Below are 17,670 nucleotides of genomic sequence, written 5' to 3'. Positions count from 1 at the left end.
TCCTTGGCAGACATAGTGGTGAACCATGGACTGTCGTTCTATTCGTACACTGACAAAACACAAATTGTTATAACTTTTTCATCATCAGTTTCCTATATTACCTCTGATTTAACAAACAGTCTTAAAAATGTGGCAGGCTTAATTGCTTGAAATGTAATGGTAGCAATACAAAAGTGTTGGTTCTGGGTAATCAATCCCTACTATGTGGCCCTCACTGTTGGCATGAGGAATTAGGCAACTGTCCCACCCCTAAGCAGGTGGTTAAAGCCCTGGGTTTTTGACTGGATTGGAAGTTAATAAGGAGCAGCAAATTATGAAAGTTCCTGCCTGCTGCTTTGGCCTGCTAAGATGCCTCTGAAAGATTCTATGGCTCTTACCTTTCAGACCTCAAAAAACGATCATGCTGGCCTTTTTAATTTCCAGGCTGGTTTATGGCAGTGTGCTCTATTTGGGAGCCAGGAACGCCTGTTCAGTATTTTTTTTTTTTTTTTTTACAAACTGTTCAAAACGTAGTGGCATGACTGCTATACCGTATTCCTCATCGAGCCTCAGTTGCTCAATATCTTCATGGCTTGCACTGGCTTCCAAAAACGAAACGTAATAAGTTTAAAGGTTTATGTTAAGTTTATAAATCGCCAAGCCAGACAAGCACATGTTCGCGCTCTGATTTGCTTTTATATTACTAAGCCGACACTTTGTTCTAGTGAACTGAATTTGGCTTTCATTCCTAAAGTCAGACTTTCTAGACAGAGTGGAAGGTCCTGTAGGCTGGTAGGACCCAAGCTTTGGAACTCTTTACCTCTCCATCTTTCCCTCCTCAGCTCTTTTGAAAAATTCAGGAAGGTACTTAAGACCTGGCTTTTCTAAGCCTTTGAGTTTTGATTCTCCTTTTCTCTGCCTGCGCTGAGAAACCCCGTTGAGAGAGCCATGCAGTCTGTTCAGACTTGCTCTACTCATTCGCAGACATATTATTGCGTTTGTATTGACAGTGATAAGTGTGCCATGTCCAGTGATCTGCAGTGTGTATGTGTTGATGTTTTTTTATCCGATGATTGTCAGTTGGGTGTCAAGGCTAAATTAGGTCTCAGCTCCTTCTGTCATCCTAAAACAAGCATTTGTAATGCAATGGGTCTCCTGTTTGCTCGAGTCAGAAGTATTAGCATTGTAAATTCCTAACTTGACTTTTATTGCCACATAAGTTGAAAAGTAAAACAGTTGGCATAAGTAAGTAAATTCAACGTGATCGTAAAGAAGAGATATAACGGGGGAAAGAAGTTCACTCGCAGTCGAACTTATCAGCAAATGTGCAATTATCCATGTAACAGGGTCGATGGCCAAGGTGGTAACAAAACCTCCCCAAGGAGGGACAAACGTAAAGCATTTACCAATGTCAAAGGATTTTTGAAAGGCAAGTGCACTAACGTGTGGAAGTGATGGGTGTGAGGTGGGCGTGGTTAAAACCCCACATAGATACCAACACATCGGAAAAGCAGCGCTTGCGCTGCTATGTTCGACCTAATGAAAGGCTTGTGGCATTCATCTACTGTTCGCATCCTAATTGAACTTTATCTGGATTTAATACTTCCCTTTCAAATACAATAGGTGCGTTTGTTAACACCATTAGAAAGGTCTATAAAATATGAATACGATGTATATTAAGCTGGAAGGTTAAACGGTAATGTGCCACCTCTCACAAAACCTTTTGTAGATTTGAATGTGCCTGCTAAAATCTTCATGTGCCCCTCCTTCAATCGTTCATGTTGACCCGATGTACTCTTCTAAGCAGAGAATGTCTCACAGGTCCCCTGACAGGTGCTCTCTATAATGTTTAGGTCACATTTCAGTAGTGTTGCTGCACTGGACTCCTGTCTTCCCAATGACCAGGCAATGGAGAACTAATGATTGGCAGGAGCAGGTCAGTAGTCTTGGATACATCGTTTATTACCTACTACCCAAGTGAGGAAATTCTATAGTACAAGCTATATAGTCCTTTATGAATGGGTTGCCACAAGCTGCCCAATAACATATGGCAAGGGACTGCATGCATGCCTTTTTTTTTTTACCCCAGTTTATGGATCGCACAGCATGTGTGCAGCCCCATGGTTTGCTGGTCCTTAGTAGATTTATTGGGAGTCATGAGTTTACTGCTTTCCATTTACTGCATGTCCCACTGTGCTGCTCATTCCTCTTGACCACTTTAACCCACGTTTCCTAGAAGTAAATGTGCATCTGGTTATGATTCACTTCCAATTAAGTGAAACAAAAACGTTTCTGTGTATCTGCCTTCCATGTTTCAGTCTAGTTGCATCAATTCAGAATGTGGCTTGAAAGAAGAGACACCTGATAAAGGACTCTGTGTTCTCCTTGTCCTTGCCCTCAGCTCTCCAAACAACCCCTCCCTTGCTCCCTCTCCCCGCCACGTGACTGTCTTTTGGTGTTCAACAGTGATACCTGTAAGTTTGGATCAAACTGAAAGTACTGCAATGTGTGATCAAGCTAGGCATGGCTGGATTTGTTTATAGTCATTAGCATTCTAAGATTCTATAAGGCACAGTTATTGTGTACTAGCTAAAATATTATATTTGTGATCCACATTAGGTCATCCCTCCCCATCTTTTTCAGACATATTTCCATCAACTTAATTGTGGGATTCTCCAAGCTCCTTCTTGAGCGCCACTTTAGTAAATGCTTATGCCATACTTATGTCTGCTCCTTTTTAGGTCACAACATAACTGTACGGTTTGCTAAAGACTTCTTGGGGGCTTTCAGAAAGTTGACATAGGGATGCATTCCACTCGTTGAATACCATTGGCTTTGTTATTTACACTTTCTGGCTTTATTTTCTTTAGGCTCTCCAGGATCAGTCCTACCTGTTACATAAACCGTTATCCTTCCAGGACCTCGCCCTCAGAAAACGGGGCTCTTTAATCTTGTTCTTATCTTGTCACCTTTGCTGTGTATTCAAATACGGGTCAAATGCTAGAAACTCTTCTAGGGAGCTTGGTGTTTATTTTTCTTTCTCCGACTTCAAAATGAGAGAATTTATCTGACTATCTTGGTGAGTGCCCATAAGACAAGAAGGGGTGATGTTTTTTTTTCTAGCTCCCTGCAAAAAACAAAAACAAAACTGTGCTAATGTTTCAAGATATGCATCAGAATGAGTACAAATTTGAGCACATTTTCTTATTTTCTCTGTAATCCTGAATTGTGTGGAAGCAGACATTTGCATACGATCATAACACGTCAATACAGTTGTTGATGACTTTTGTGCACATTGTCGTTTTATATGCAGTAAAACCGTTTTTCGGTGCAAATGTAATGGACATTTCAATTAAAATGTGTTTCTGTAGTGGATGTGCGCTACCACACCATGCATACTCCACAATACACCAATCCTCTCAGTCTACGCCACTTCACCCCAGTCTACTGCACGCCACTCAAATCTACGCCACTCTGCTCCTATGTACCCCAGTGTGCTGCTATCTACCCCAGTCTACCCCACTCAAGTCCACCTCAGTCTACCACATTTCAATCTACCTCAATCCACCCCACTCCCATTTACCACAGTCAAACCCACCCCTAACCAGCCTACCTGAATCCACTCCAATCAACTTCATTCCAATTTACCCCAGCATTCCAATTTACCCCACACCTCTCCAGACCCCACTGCCGTCTATCCAACGTCTGTTCTACCCCATTCCACTCCAGTCTACCCCACCCCAATCTATCCTACTCCAAACTACCCCTCCCCTTTCCACCCACCCCAATCTACTCCAACCTACCCCACTCCAAACTACCTCACATCAATCTATTGTTACCCCAATCTAATCTGCGTCACTTCAATCCACCCACTCACTTCCAATTTACCCTACTCTAATACACCCAATCTAAATCTATCTCCTTCCACTCAACCCCAATCTATCCAGCTCCACTCTGCCCCAATCTACTCCACGCCAATCTACCCACTCCAGTCCACACAGTCTGCCCTACTCTACCCCAATTTACCACAATTCATTCTAATCTACCCCACCCCACTTCACTATAATCCACTACATACACTCAGATCTAACCCACTCCACCTGCTTCAGTCTACCCTACCGTGCTCCAGTCCATCCGCTCAATCTATTCTCCCCCCTACAAACTATCCCACTCCTATCTATCTTATTGCAATCTACCACACTTCACTCCAATCTACCCTAACATAATCCACCCGATCTGCTCTACTCCAATCTGTCCTACACCAGTTTACCACACTCCCCTCCGAACTACCCAAATCAACTGCATTCCACTCTTCCCCCATCTGCCCCACTCCACTCTGTTCTACTCAATATCACTCACTCCACTTTACCCAGATCTACCCCACTCCGATCTACCCCATTGTACTTCATTCTACCCCACTTCACACCGAACTACCCCAATCCACTGCACTCCACTCTTCGTGATTCTACCCCACTCTGCTTTAATCTACCCAATACATCCACTTTACCCCGGGCTACCCCCACTCTGATCTCCCAGGCCGATCTACCCAGTTGTACTCCACTCAACCCCAATCTACCCACCCCACTGCAGTCCAATCCTCCAATCTACCCCACCCCACTCCAACCTACCCTACCATAATCCACCCAAGCTGCCCCACTCCGTTCTGTCCCATTCCAGTTTACCCCACTGCACTCTGAACTACCACAATTCACTGCACTCCACTGCACTCTGAACTACCACAATTCACTGCACTCCACTCTTCCCCCCCCATCCCACTCCACTCTAATCTCCACAATATCTCACTCCACTTTACCCAGATCTACCCCACGTTGATCTACTTCACTGTCCCTCATTGTACTCCACTCTACCCCATTGTACTCCACTCTACTCTAGATCACTTCAGTCTACCCAACTCCACTCTGAACTACCCAGATCCACTGTTCTCCACTCTTCCTCAATCTACCCCTCTCTGCTTTATTCTACCCAATATATCTCACTCCACTTTACCACTGGTTACTCCCACTCTGATATCCCATGTCAATCTACCTGATTGTACTCCACTCCACCCCAGTCTACCCAACCCTCTCCATTCAACCCCTTCCAGTCCACTCCTCTCCAGTCTAACCCATCCACTCCAACCTTCTCCACTCCGAACTACCCAAGTCCACTGCACACTTCTTTCCCACTCTACCCCACCCAGCTCTAATCTACCTCACTCTAATTTACCCACCCCACTCCAATCTCCCCCATTCCTCTAGTCTATCCAACTCCTTTCTACCACACTCTACCGAAATCTCACCACTCCCCTTGACTCAAGTCTCTCCCCCACTCCAATCTCCTCCTACCCCATTCACTCCAATATCCCCCACTCTTTTTCACTCCAATCTCCCCCCACTCTTCTTTACCCCAATCTCCCCCACTCCACTCAAATCTAACCCAGTCCACCCAACTCCAGTCTACCACACCTCACTCAATCTACCCCACCATAAGTTACTCAGCCCTATTCTCCCCTCTATGCCCCACTCCGCTGCAGTCTATCCCACTCCAATCATCCCTGTTCAGTGTACCACATTCCATTCTACTCTACCCCACTCCACTCCACTTCACTCCATACTACCACATGCCACTCAGACCTACCACACCCGGTCCAATCTAACCCACTTCACCCAAATCCACCCCACTCCAGACTACATTACCTCCCTTCACCCCTATCTACACCACTCCAATCTGCTCCACACAAGTCTGCTTCACTAAACTCCAACCTAACCCAATCTACCCTGCTCCCATCTCACCCCAATCTACCCCACCCCACTGCAATCTACCCCACCACACACATTTTGAGCCATGCTGATCAGCAGCCACACTGGTTTCAACATAGATAAAACACAATTGCATATGCAAGACCTATTGGGTTTGCCAATGCTTGTTAGCTCTTTGGATTTTACTTATGCAGATGACACAGAGCTGCTCCACAGTTTTACCTCACTGACAGGACAGTAAAATACTAAAGGTCTGTGAATCAGCTTGGCACTTTACTCTGACATTGATCAGGTTGTCGTTATTGGAAGATCACCTGCATGATCATCTATTCCCATATGAGTAAATTTAGAGCAACTCGTTTTGCATTTCTTTAGGACCTTACACAGATCCCTTTTTTTTTTTTTTCCTCCCGAGGGAAGAAAATATCTTCGAGTGCAGGCTGATATCTAATCTTGCCCTGAATGTTACAATGCCACCTTGCTAGGGCTGCCTAGGTATCTCAACCTGCTGCTGCACATCATTCTGAAAGTTTCTTCTATAATACTTAACCTTCGTGGACATACCTCAGTTTAAGACCTACTTGCAAAACCTCCCAAAGGGGATGGGATTCCTCCCTATGCCGGTCAAGGCCTGCTACGAAGACAGTAATAAGCCACAGCCTCTGATTGGCTGATTGCTGTCTCTGTCTGAGGTCCATAATAAGATGATTGTCTTCACAGGGGAAATGAACATGAATGTGCGCTTTTTTTAATGTTTTTTTTTTTTTTTTTTTAACATGGAGCTAAATACCGAGATGACGACATTGGTACTGATTCCATCTCCATCAGAGGTTTCAGTGGCCAGTTTCATTTGACTTGAAGTATGGAGAACGGACTGGTAGATGTGTTTACTTGTTTGGCATTCTCCATTTAAGGCGAAGGAAGCTTACTCCAAAACTAAGGAAAAGACCTGCTGTTACTGAGACCTGAAGGTAGTTGATTGATGTGCATGTTTATGTGTTTAGGGCTTACAAAAGCTAAAAAACCCAAGGCTCCATTCCTTCACTTGCTGCTCCAAGGACTTTTGTTTGCAAAGCTTTGCAGCCCTGTACAAGATTGCAGACATCGAGAGCAGTGCTTTCATCACCTTTATGCATTTACTTGAGGGGTTAAATCCTTTGTGACACCCACTGCCAGGTGCGCGCTAGAGAAGAATGGAGAAGTCAGTAGAGCTAACGATAACGAAGACGTGGACTGTCTGAGTCACTCTTCTTCCCTGTGGTTAAATAAGGAGTGTGAACGTATTTCTCTGTGCCACTCGGTGTAGTTGACCCCTGACCATTTTGTCCTAGGTGGCCTCACTATCTATAACTTCCCTAATTCTGTTATGCAAACGGTTCATTCCAGTCCCTCTCCTTGATTGTAGAAGGATATTGAATCTCTGCATCTTGTGGTTCCTGCTAATTATTGTGAGGGTTGAAGGACTTTGAAACTCTCCCTCTTGCAGCCACCACACCCTGTCATGGTGGCGAATCCCATCGCCACCCTTTCTTGAGAAAGTTGTGATGGAACTCAGCTGACCGCATTCAGGCCTGACTGTACTCTTGTGCTCAGGCTGACCTCAGCAATAGTACTGAATTAATCTATAGACTTTCTTATGTGACTTTATGCCTAGGACTCTTTTAAATGCAGGGCAGTCAAGCTCCTGTGTGCATAAACTAACCTGGATAAAGTGTAGGACGGTCCTTGGCCTATTTGTGATTTAGAACATTGGATTGTTTTGCTACGTGATGACGCTTAAGAACAAGTCTGATCTCTCTTTAAAAATATATACCAAGGGTATTACACAGCTAAATATTCAATTGCTGCCTCCATACCGAACTTTAAGACTAAGGTTTTACTGTATGACCCCGCTAACCCCTGAAAGTCCAAGCACTTTTTATGAACTTGTCTATTCAGTAACGTATCACTCATGAAAGACTGGCGGGGCAACGGGCAGTACTCATAAGGATTGGCTGTTGTCCCACCATCCTTTGAGAACTGGACCACAACCTTTTCACACCCTTTCTTTGGTTTGGCTTTAATTGTGCTTTTGCATCATTCAGACAGAAGAATATTGGTACCATGTCTGTGTAGGGGCTACGTAATAGAGGTGTAGCCATATGCCTTTGAGGGCTTCCTACAGCGGTTGCTAAGGAAAACTGAAGCATTGTTGCCTTCAGTGTGCCCCTATGCCGGCTCTGTTCATATATTTATGAATGTGACATTCGCCACTGTATTTATAGTTAGGCCAGAGAATAAGTTAGCATCCCTCAGTACCAAAAAATAGGCTCTCCTGATTGTCCGAGGGAGTGATACCAGTCCACCTCTGCGCACAGAAGAGGGTTGTGTGCTGGGCAGGGGGTTGAGAGTTATGTGCTGTGGTGAATTGGGGGAAGTGGAACATGCACTGGGTGCTGAGGCTGACTTGAGATGAAGGTTGAACGGCACCTAGATTCCTGCCATAGGGGACATTTACTGCATTTCTGCCATCTGGATGACCAAAACCTGAGGCGTATGTTGGGTCATTTGTATTGTTCATTGTGATTGCCTGTCTTCCTCGCTCCTATTTCCATAAATCAGTGTGCCAACCCCCTTGAATCTCTAGTTTTACCCTCTTATTTTAAGAGATGGAGGTAACGCCAACCCTAATTTATTGTACTGCCACCTGCAACCCTTTCAATTTTTCTGATTCTGTTGGAAGCCTGCTGACCCACCTCCTGATGCCTCAGTTGGTTAAAAAAGATCCTGCTAAATTGTTTTTAGGTCGCAGCCTACCAGACAGCAGAGCTCTCTGGTTTGCTAAATGCATCTTGGGGACATTTAGAAAGCATTCTGCCTGTTGCTTGCAATTGGCTTTGTAGTTTTGTAACTCAGATTTTCTTGCTTTTAATAAGCTGGTTTTTGTTTTAGGCTGGCCAGCTTGAGTTTCTTCATTCTCTTACCAAACCTTATTCACACATTTCTTCTGAGTGATCCTTTTCTGGAAACAGGGCTGTAATCTTGTTCTTATCTTGTCACATTTGCTGTGAATTCAAAGACTAGGTCAAATGCCAGGCGCTCTATTCCTATGCCGCTTGTTTACCCTTCTTTCTGACTTATAAGTGGGAAGATTTATGTGACAATCTATCTGGATGCAGGGTACAAAAGTGTTTTCTTCTAGCACACAACAGCATTTAAATGAACTGTGTAAGTATTTCAGAATATATCAGAATTATGAACACACAACACATTTTTTTTGTTATTTCTGAAGCGTGTTGGAAACAAATACTTTATTATGATCAAAACAAATCATTAAACGAGGTGAATCAATTTCCTCACATTTTCGTCTGCACACTATAGTTTTGTAAGTAAAACTGTATGTCTGGACTAACGTAATGGCCATTTTAATTGAAATTCTGTTGTCTGTAATGGCAGTGTGCTACTACAGCATAAATACTCCACTCTGCACCACTGCCTCTCTACCCTGTAAGACTCTATTTGTCTTAATGCACTCTTCGTCACTCCAATCCACTACACTTTTTGCCACTGCCTTCCAGTCTAGGCCACACCAATCTTCTCTGCACATCTCCACTCTACCCAACTGTACTCTGCAACACTCCGCAATACTGCACTGTATGCCAATGACCTCTATGCCAGTGCTCTTTACTCTTTAACACTCAATCCTATGCACTACACGCCAGTCCCCTGTATGTCACCTTAATCTACTCTCCATTACACTCTGCACCACTGTACTCCACTCAACTTTACGCTATTGCCCTCTGCATCACTCCGCTTAACGCCACTCTACTCTGCCACTCTGCCACTGTTCCCTACGCCACCACACTCTAATCTGCGCCATGGCACTGCACTCTACACCACTCTGCGCCACTGCATTGTAAGCCGCTGAACTCAATGCCACTGCACTCTAATGCAGACCACTCTGCTCTGCTCCACTCTAGTGTTTGCCACTCTACGCGACTCAAAACAATGTGACTCCAGTGTACAACACTCTCTGCCATTCCACTCTACAATACTCTACTCCACTCTTCACCATTCCACTCTGACACTGCACACCACTAACTTTTAGCCATGTTGAACAGCAGCCACGCTGTAGTACAGCGTAGCTAAAACACATTTACAAAACCAATACCACTGGCATAGGCGAGACATATTGGCTTGGCCAATGCTTGTTTTAATTGACTATTCACTGTAGCTCTTATTGGTCTTCACCATATAAGGTGTTCAATCCGGACAATACCTTTCCTGGTTATGTACCTCATTCCCAGTGCAGCTCTTGCGGACTTCCTTTTCCCACCAGTCTAGTTTTTTGCTCATTTTCATCCTTCTGCCCCCCTTTAAAAAAAACACCACCCTCTAAAAATCTTTTCAAGCACACTCTCCATCTCAGCCCTGTAGGAATTGTAGTACATCTCTGGTCCACGATTCTCACATATTCGTTAGCGTCAGTGTGCCTGAAAACAAAATGTTACACTTCCTTAATAGCATTTTTTTTGTACAGCATCAACATTCTGCAAAAGGCTGATGGCATTGTTTGCTTTTTTTGTGTATACAGTCAGCAGGGAGGTGACAATGAAAACCGGATGCAGCGTTGGTGAAAACCCCAAGGGAGGAGGGGGTAAGTGGTTATTTTTGCGTGCAACCGCTGCAGTTTATAATATTTTTCCTGATGTTTTGAGCTGTAATTGTCTTGTTCGAACACTCCGACGTCCCCAAGTTCCCTTTGTTTTGCTGTTTTTTTATTTTTATTTTAGAAAATCAGTTCAGTAGAAGCGTCTACCTGTATGCACTACATTGTCCGAAATTAGAAATGTTGGCAGCTGTTAATTCAGAGGATGGAACATTTCAACCTCCATATGTCGGATAAAACATTGTGTTAAGTGTAATTTTAATGCTTAGAATTCCTGAATTTAAAATACTTTTTCTTATTCTCTTTCATTTATTTCATTTCTATTCTTTTCCATTCTTTCTGAAAGTTTAAAGTGGTACTGTTTCTGTGTTCGCATATGTATATTATGTTCAGTAGTCCTTTTATCCTGTTTATTTCGTTCCCTTCTGTTTTCTTGGCATTATCGTTTTTTATTTGGGTTTTTAATATACAGGTTATCATTTCCCAGACTGGGCTTACAAAGCTGAATCTAGCCCAGGCTCCCGGCAGATCCAGCTCTGGCACTTCATCCTGGAACTACTGCAGAAGGAGGAGTTCCGACACGTCATTGCCTGGCAGCAGGGGGAGTATGGCGAGTTTGTCATCAAGGACCCAGATGAAGTGGCTCGACTGTGGGGCAGGCGGAAGTGCAAGCCCCAGATGAACTATGACAAACTGAGCCGTGCCCTGAGGTAAGAATAAAGGCGTGTTGGGTGGAACGCTATTAGTGAATAGATGGCGAATTGTGTGAGTGGGTGGAAGTAAGCAAACACGATTTTAATCCATGTTGGCACGGAGATTGTAGGTCTACAAAGAAACTCTGAGAGCCTAATCACAGAAGGAAATTTAACTGCAAAGTAAATTAAATGTACTTTTGTAATGGTGTGGGACTCCTACGCAGTCTATGGACTTCGTGAAAGAAAGCTTTACTCTGTCACTATGTTGCAGTCTAACCTTTTTTTGTAGATCAGCACAATTCGCGGCATACCTTTTGCATGTGAATTAGTTCATTAGCCTATTCATAATGGCAAGTCACATGAGTAATACGTTACCTTGTTACCAGTGTTGTCCTCATGAGTTGAATGAAACAGTGGGTGAACAGGAGGAAATTCTATTTCGCATTATACTTGCCATGTGTAGCCCACTTTCTTATTGTATAATTTTAGATGCCTTTTAAGTTGTGCTAATTGGGTATAGAGAAAAAGGGGGCAGTCATGAGAACCAGACGCACATAAGACCTTTATTCCTGGGTTCAGGGCACCAAATTACTTTTCTGTCATTTGCAGTATAGATTCACTGCTTCTGCACTGATGCATAATACATTTCCAATTAAAAGGGCGGCAAAATAAGTTTCAGTACTGAGCAATATGATAAAGTTAATTTCTTCCTGTATCTGAAGCAGCATCATCATAATGAGCATAGACTAAGCCAATCTTTCTAGCTTGCGTTTTGAGCCCTGTCTAAAATAGAACAGTTATCAATGCTTATGTTGCTTCTGAGATAGAGACTTTAATATGTTTATATAGGATGGTTTTGATCTCTTTTGCAATGCAAAATAGTCTCATGTATTTTAATGCAGCTCATTCACTAAGTGATTGAATGACACACCAGATAGGCAATAGCATAAGGTGGGTGTATAATACGTCCATGAGGTGGAGTTAATCCCATTCTATGTGGATGGTAAATACTTGGTAGTAGAAGGTCTTGCAGACAGCTGTGATGCCAAGAGTGACCTAAAAATGTAAATTGAAAGGTGCTGTGAAACAGAGGGATTGAAACACTTGAAGATGTCCTATATCATGAAAGGAATAGGGTATAGCTGTCAGCCGTGTAAACGGACGCCAGAATAGTATCACAATATGTGTCTTGTAAATGGTACGGAGTCTGAAGGAGAGTCCTAATAACCTATGCTGACAATGTTTACCTGGTTGTTCTTCAGGATCAGTTAAGACAGTTTGAGTAGCATCCCTAAAACAGTTCTGAAAAATAGAGAAGGGCTATTTATTTTATTATCTATCAGATATACCCTATAGTCCGACGTCAAGCGGTACAAAAAATAAACAATATGTCTAACTTCCTCCAAGTTGAAAGGCAGTATACAAGTAATCAGCAGAGAATGCTTCAAGCTACGAAAATTGACAATAGAAAATTGATGGATTTTTCGAACGTCAAAAATTCCAGCAACAAATGTTGTAAAATAGGGGTAGCATAGCATTTACCTAGCCATGTTTTTAATAGGAATTACAAGATTGCAGGGTAACTTTACACATGCGATCACATTTTGAAGCTATTTTGAAAATGATAAACATTCTGTTACTTAGATGTAAAGATACTAGAAACCGATCACCTCATAAAAATAATTAGGAAATGCACAAAAATCCCTGTTGTGAAAACCAGTATAAATATTGGTTATTTAAAGGGTCATTACTTGACCAACACCTGTATTCAGGAAACTCTCTGTTTGGAAAAGGAGACTTAAACTTATTCACATAGGGTACAAATAATAGATTTCAAGTTAGAGGATTAGACCTTAATTTACCAAATTAAGTGTCTCTTTTCTGGCCTGTTTGTCGGATGCTAAGCCTCCGCGTGTCTTGCTCATAAAGGAAGAGATCCCTACTTATCGAAAACTGATTTGCATACCTAAATAGATTTGCATTTGTTTAACAAAAAAATGAAGACCTCAAGGTTTATTTCTTTCACATAAAAGAAGTGAAATATGCGAAATGGAAATGCTTCTGGTCAGCCTGTCAAAAAAATATGAACAAAAATTGAGGGGCTAACTCTAAATGAGAACTGCCATCTCCCCAAGGAGAGTTAATCATTCATCCATATGCCTATAAAAAGTCGTTTAAAATTTGAACTACTGCCCAGTGGGCTGCAGCTTAAGCTATATGGAACCTGTCCTCTGAATAGAAATCGAAGAAGCGTATGATTTTCTGTCTTCTGAAAACCGATTCCTCCTAACATCATAACCAACACGAGTAGCAAGAAAATTAATCCTTCCAGTCGCTGACTAATAGTCCTCTTAAAAGTGTTTTGTTGTTCAGCACATCCACAGAAGGCACTGTCAACTAAACTCTTTGCTATGAATTATGCTTCATGAAATGAGCTGGTCCCGTTTACACTCTGGATGAGCGCACACATGTCCGTATGTACTATTGCATATATAATGCATGCCTTACTGGGAAGCATTTAGGTACCGTGGAAGCAGAGGACACTCAACCGGTAGGAAGGAAAAGGCAGTGACAGAATAGTCAAGAATAGGGTCCAGGTATAGTTGGCGATTTGTCACTTATTTTTAGTCAGTGATGTGCTCCCTTCAGAGTTATGCCACAACATCGATTGCAGGATGTGGTATAAACCTGATTAGAGTGGCTTTGTTCTTGCCACATCCTTGGTAGAAAGGAGTAATGAGGCTTGGCCTCTAGTTTAATCTTTTTTCAAGTCTTGATGTCAAGCTTTCCAAAGTCAGGACAGCTTCTGTTTCATTGAGCTCGTGAGTTGTTGAGTTTTTTGGCCATGTTTTGGTTGTGTCTCCGCCTCTGTCTCTGTTGTAGTGTTGGTGATCCGGTTGATCTGGAAGTTGATTGGAGACACAACAGGTAGCTGATGCAGTACATGGGTGAAGTGATGAGATTATGATTTTTAGCATTGTGATAAGGAAAAAGTAGAACTCATACAGTGGGATAAACTACGGTTTTGAAACAACAACAAGTAGGAGTTTCTCATTCACCTGGGAGGATCAGGTCCTGGACAGTAGCGTAACGGAACTGGAAGGGGCCTACCCTGCAAAGACCATGGAGGTGCCTGCCCTCTGAACTCGCTTAGTCCAGGTGCTGTGCTGAGGGGGGTGCGGGCGGCAGCAGGGTCCTTTTTTAAAACCACTGGTCCTGTACTGGCTTTATCTTGTAAACATAACTTTCTTAAATGGTGTGTACAGGTAACGCACTTTTGATGTCTTGAAGGATAGATTCATTTTGAGGGTGAAGAAAAGTGAATGGCGGTGGACTAAGAATGAATCCATTAGGGCTCATGTTGGTCATCTTTGATCTGTTTTGCATGCTTGTTTTTGGGAAATGTTATTGTCGTAGAGCGATCTGTTTTGCATGCTTGTTCTTCAGCAAACTCCTTGATGAAGGCATGCGCTTCAGTTTTTTTCAGTAATTATTGTTGGAGACTTTCAGGTAGGTTTGTACATTGTTGGTTTGGTGACACTTTTGTTAACTGTGATTAGTTTTACCTCGGTTGAACTTATCCTCCATAAAATGATGGAACAACTCAGTGCTGAGCAGAAAATGCTTCACATACAGCCTCAGGCTGGCTGTATTTGATAAAGCCTGCCATGGCATCTTCATCAAAGAGACAGCGTTCCTTTGCAGAGGCCATCAATGTGCCTGTGCCTGCTGCTAAAAAGAAGAAAGCTGATAGAGACTCTGCGACTGTACATCTGCCTTTGCCTACTTCTTCTCCTCCACCTTTCTCACCCTCACCCTCTGAAATAACCCCTCAGGAATACCAACACTCCTTCATTGATGATCAGGGAACAACAGATAACTCCTTTCATGTGCCTCAATACACAGATCCTTGGTCAGCTTATGTTGTTGATCCTCAGCCTGACATTGACCCAGACGTTTATGTTGATAGTCCGTCTTCACCAGATGATGCCACCTCTTTTCAAAAGCTTATTGCTCGAGCAGCCACTTACCACCAGGTGCCCGTAGATAAGGACCCCGTTGAGGATGATTTCCTGTTTGAAACTCTCGCCACTTCTCACAGACCAACACAGTACCTCCCAGTGCTCAAAGGAATGATGAGGCACTCTGACACTTAGAAAGATCTGGCTAGGGCATGCATCATTTCACCACGGGCAGAGAAAAATTATAAACCCTCCCTCACTGATCCCATCAGAGGCCAAATCCTGCCTGATTCCTTAGAGGTCTCTAATGCTCAAAAGAGAGCAAACACCCAAGCCTCCAGTGACACTATGCCTCCTGACAAGAAGAGAAAGCTCAGAGGCCTTTGGTAAACGTTTGGCAACCACTGGCATATAGAAAACACTCGGGGACTGTTAGCGAGATGCAACTATTCCCACTGGGACGAGATGGAGGAACTCCTCCAATATCTCCCAGAGGAGCATAGGAAAAGAGGCCTGGAGATAGTTACTAAGGGACAACTTATCTCCAGCAATTCCATCACGTGCGCTTTAAACTACACAGCTGGCAGAGGGATCAACACTAGCATCTTATTACCCCGCTTGTGTGGTTATGCAAATCTGGTTTTAAACCAGAGGTCCAACTGACCATACTGAATGTTCCCATTGACATAGAGCACCTCTTTGGCTCGCAGGTCGATCAGGCACTAGAAAAAATGAAGAAAGATACCGATGTGGCTAAGTCTATGGGTGCCTTGCAGGCCCCTAGTACATGTGGGTCCGTTTGCTGTCTTTCATACAAACCTGTCTCTAAAACTTCATCCACCGATGCCTACTTGTCTTACCGTAGAGGGCAAGGCCAGCAGCCCTCCTCTAGAGGTTTCTACAAAGGCCCACAATGGGCAAATAAGACAAAAGGAAGGCGTAAAACAACATCATGTGGCACCTCCTCTGCCACAAAGCAGTGACTGCCTTCTTATTGTTTCACCCCCACACCCCTTCCCCCCCCCCCCCCCCACACACACACACACACACCCACCCACACACACCACCCCACCCCAGAGGCTCCAGACCATACTGAATTCCACTGCTAGACTCATCCTTGACTTCCCCAGATCAACCCTCATCTCAGGAAGCGCTACTGGCCCCCCCCCATACAGAAGAGATGGCAATTCAAGCTGATGAATATCCAGGGACCAATCTACATCAACTGACTGTTTCCTGAACTTCCCCCACCGTACCAGACAACTACGCTTGGTCTCGCTCTCACTTGCCCACCGCTTCCACCGAAATAACAGTGGAGGACACTCCTTCTAACTTGCTGCAATATCCTGGAAAAACCTCACTACAGCTATGGGCCTACACCTCTACTGGAATTCTGGAGCGCACTCAAGACCTGGCTATTTGACTGAGTCACCAGAACCATCATGGCCCTTAAGCGTCTGAATGCCCTCTTGTGTGATTAGTTGTGCTATATTTATCCACCTGATTGATAGGTTGGGATTATCCAGATATTAATCTAGTCATCCCAGAGGGCCCTTTTTCTGCTGTCCCCCACCTCATGTCCTAGCATTCCACCACAGCCAAATAATCCATAATTCGTTTTCTAGACAGTAAAATCTTCATCAATATGCTCTCATTGAGCAATGAAAGTAAATGTTTTGGTCAGGGTCACATCGTACAATATAGGGTCCAGTCAGTTTGTGGTGAAGTATATATTGTCTTTTGGTGCATTTCTTGCCAAATTGTTGATTACATGATGTGCTGTACTTCAGTTCGAACCCATGTTAATTCTGCTTTTTTGAAAACTGTAGTGTTAGTATTTCTGTGCTCCTTACTTGCATGCTAAGTTGCTTCTAGAATATCTGCTCTGTAAATAACTGGTTAAGATTAATGTAATTCCGGTCTTATAATAATTCACTAGGAATGCAGCAGTCTAGGGCATTAAGCTTTTGTATAACAAACTAAAGTGTATTTTCTTTTCTTGTTAATAATTTACCTTTTGGGGATTGATGTATCCAAAACTGTCTGCCTAGCCCAAACAAACTGTTGTCAAAGACAATAGGTCTCACTTCTCAAGAGCTATTAGATTTGTCAATGTATTTTAGCCATGTTGCATAGCAGTGTGGCTGTTGTGCGGCAAGGTTGAAAGTTAGGAAGAAATATGCAACAGCATGGAACGAGCCAAGGGAAGGGGGCCAAGCAGCAGCTCGGGAGGGGGTGGGCGGAGCAGCAGCGCGGGAGCAGGCACTAAAGAGAAAAGTCTAATTTTGTTTTAATGTGATGAATCCATGGCTTGCTGTGAAATGTAATGTAAACCCATACTGATTTGAATGCAAATACTAAAATAAATGTTAGGATTTCCTCTATGATAATATCAATTAATCTGAACTCCCTGATAGCGAGTTGAGGTGCTTGGACCAAGATGTGAGAATATACGGTTTGTGGCCACAAATACCAACACTTGTAAACTTATCCACTGTGCTTTTTTTTTTTCTCCAATTGTAAGCTAATTACAAGTTGTTCATATCCCCCTCTAGGGAGGGGATGCCTGAAATCACTATGTAAAGCACATTATATTGCTTTCTTCTTGCTAGTTTGAAAGTATACCA

The 17,670-nt window shown here is 43.2% G+C and overlaps 1 protein-coding gene across 9 annotated transcripts in view; it reads left to right on the top strand.

Moving 5' to 3' along the window:
* Positions 1-17,670, top strand: part of ETV3 (ETS variant transcription factor 3) — a 78,309-nt gene that overhangs the window by 19,032 nt on the left and 41,607 nt on the right. For 5 of the 9 annotated variants that reach the window (XM_069217877.1, XM_069217878.1, XM_069217879.1 and 2 more), the window contains 2 exons: positions 10,312-10,374; positions 10,859-11,096. In XM_069217877.1, the coding sequence (XP_069073978.1) occupies positions 10,329-10,374; positions 10,859-11,096 (284 nt within the window). In that variant the 5' untranslated portion in view covers positions 10,312-10,328. Of the gene's footprint in view, positions 1-1,832; positions 1,916-10,311; positions 10,375-10,858; positions 11,097-17,670 lie in introns of all 9 variants that reach the window. The other 4 variants (XM_069217883.1, XM_069217884.1, XM_069217876.1 and 1 more) reach the window with 2 other exon arrangements.

Source organism: Pleurodeles waltl, chromosome 12, assembly GCF_031143425.1.
Source record: "Pleurodeles waltl isolate 20211129_DDA chromosome 12, aPleWal1.hap1.20221129, whole genome shotgun sequence".
NCBI lineage: Eukaryota > Metazoa > Chordata > Amphibia > Caudata > Salamandridae > Pleurodeles > Pleurodeles waltl.
The sequence above is the reverse complement of the archived record's forward strand: the minus strand, read 5'-3'. Positions and strand labels throughout refer to the sequence as shown.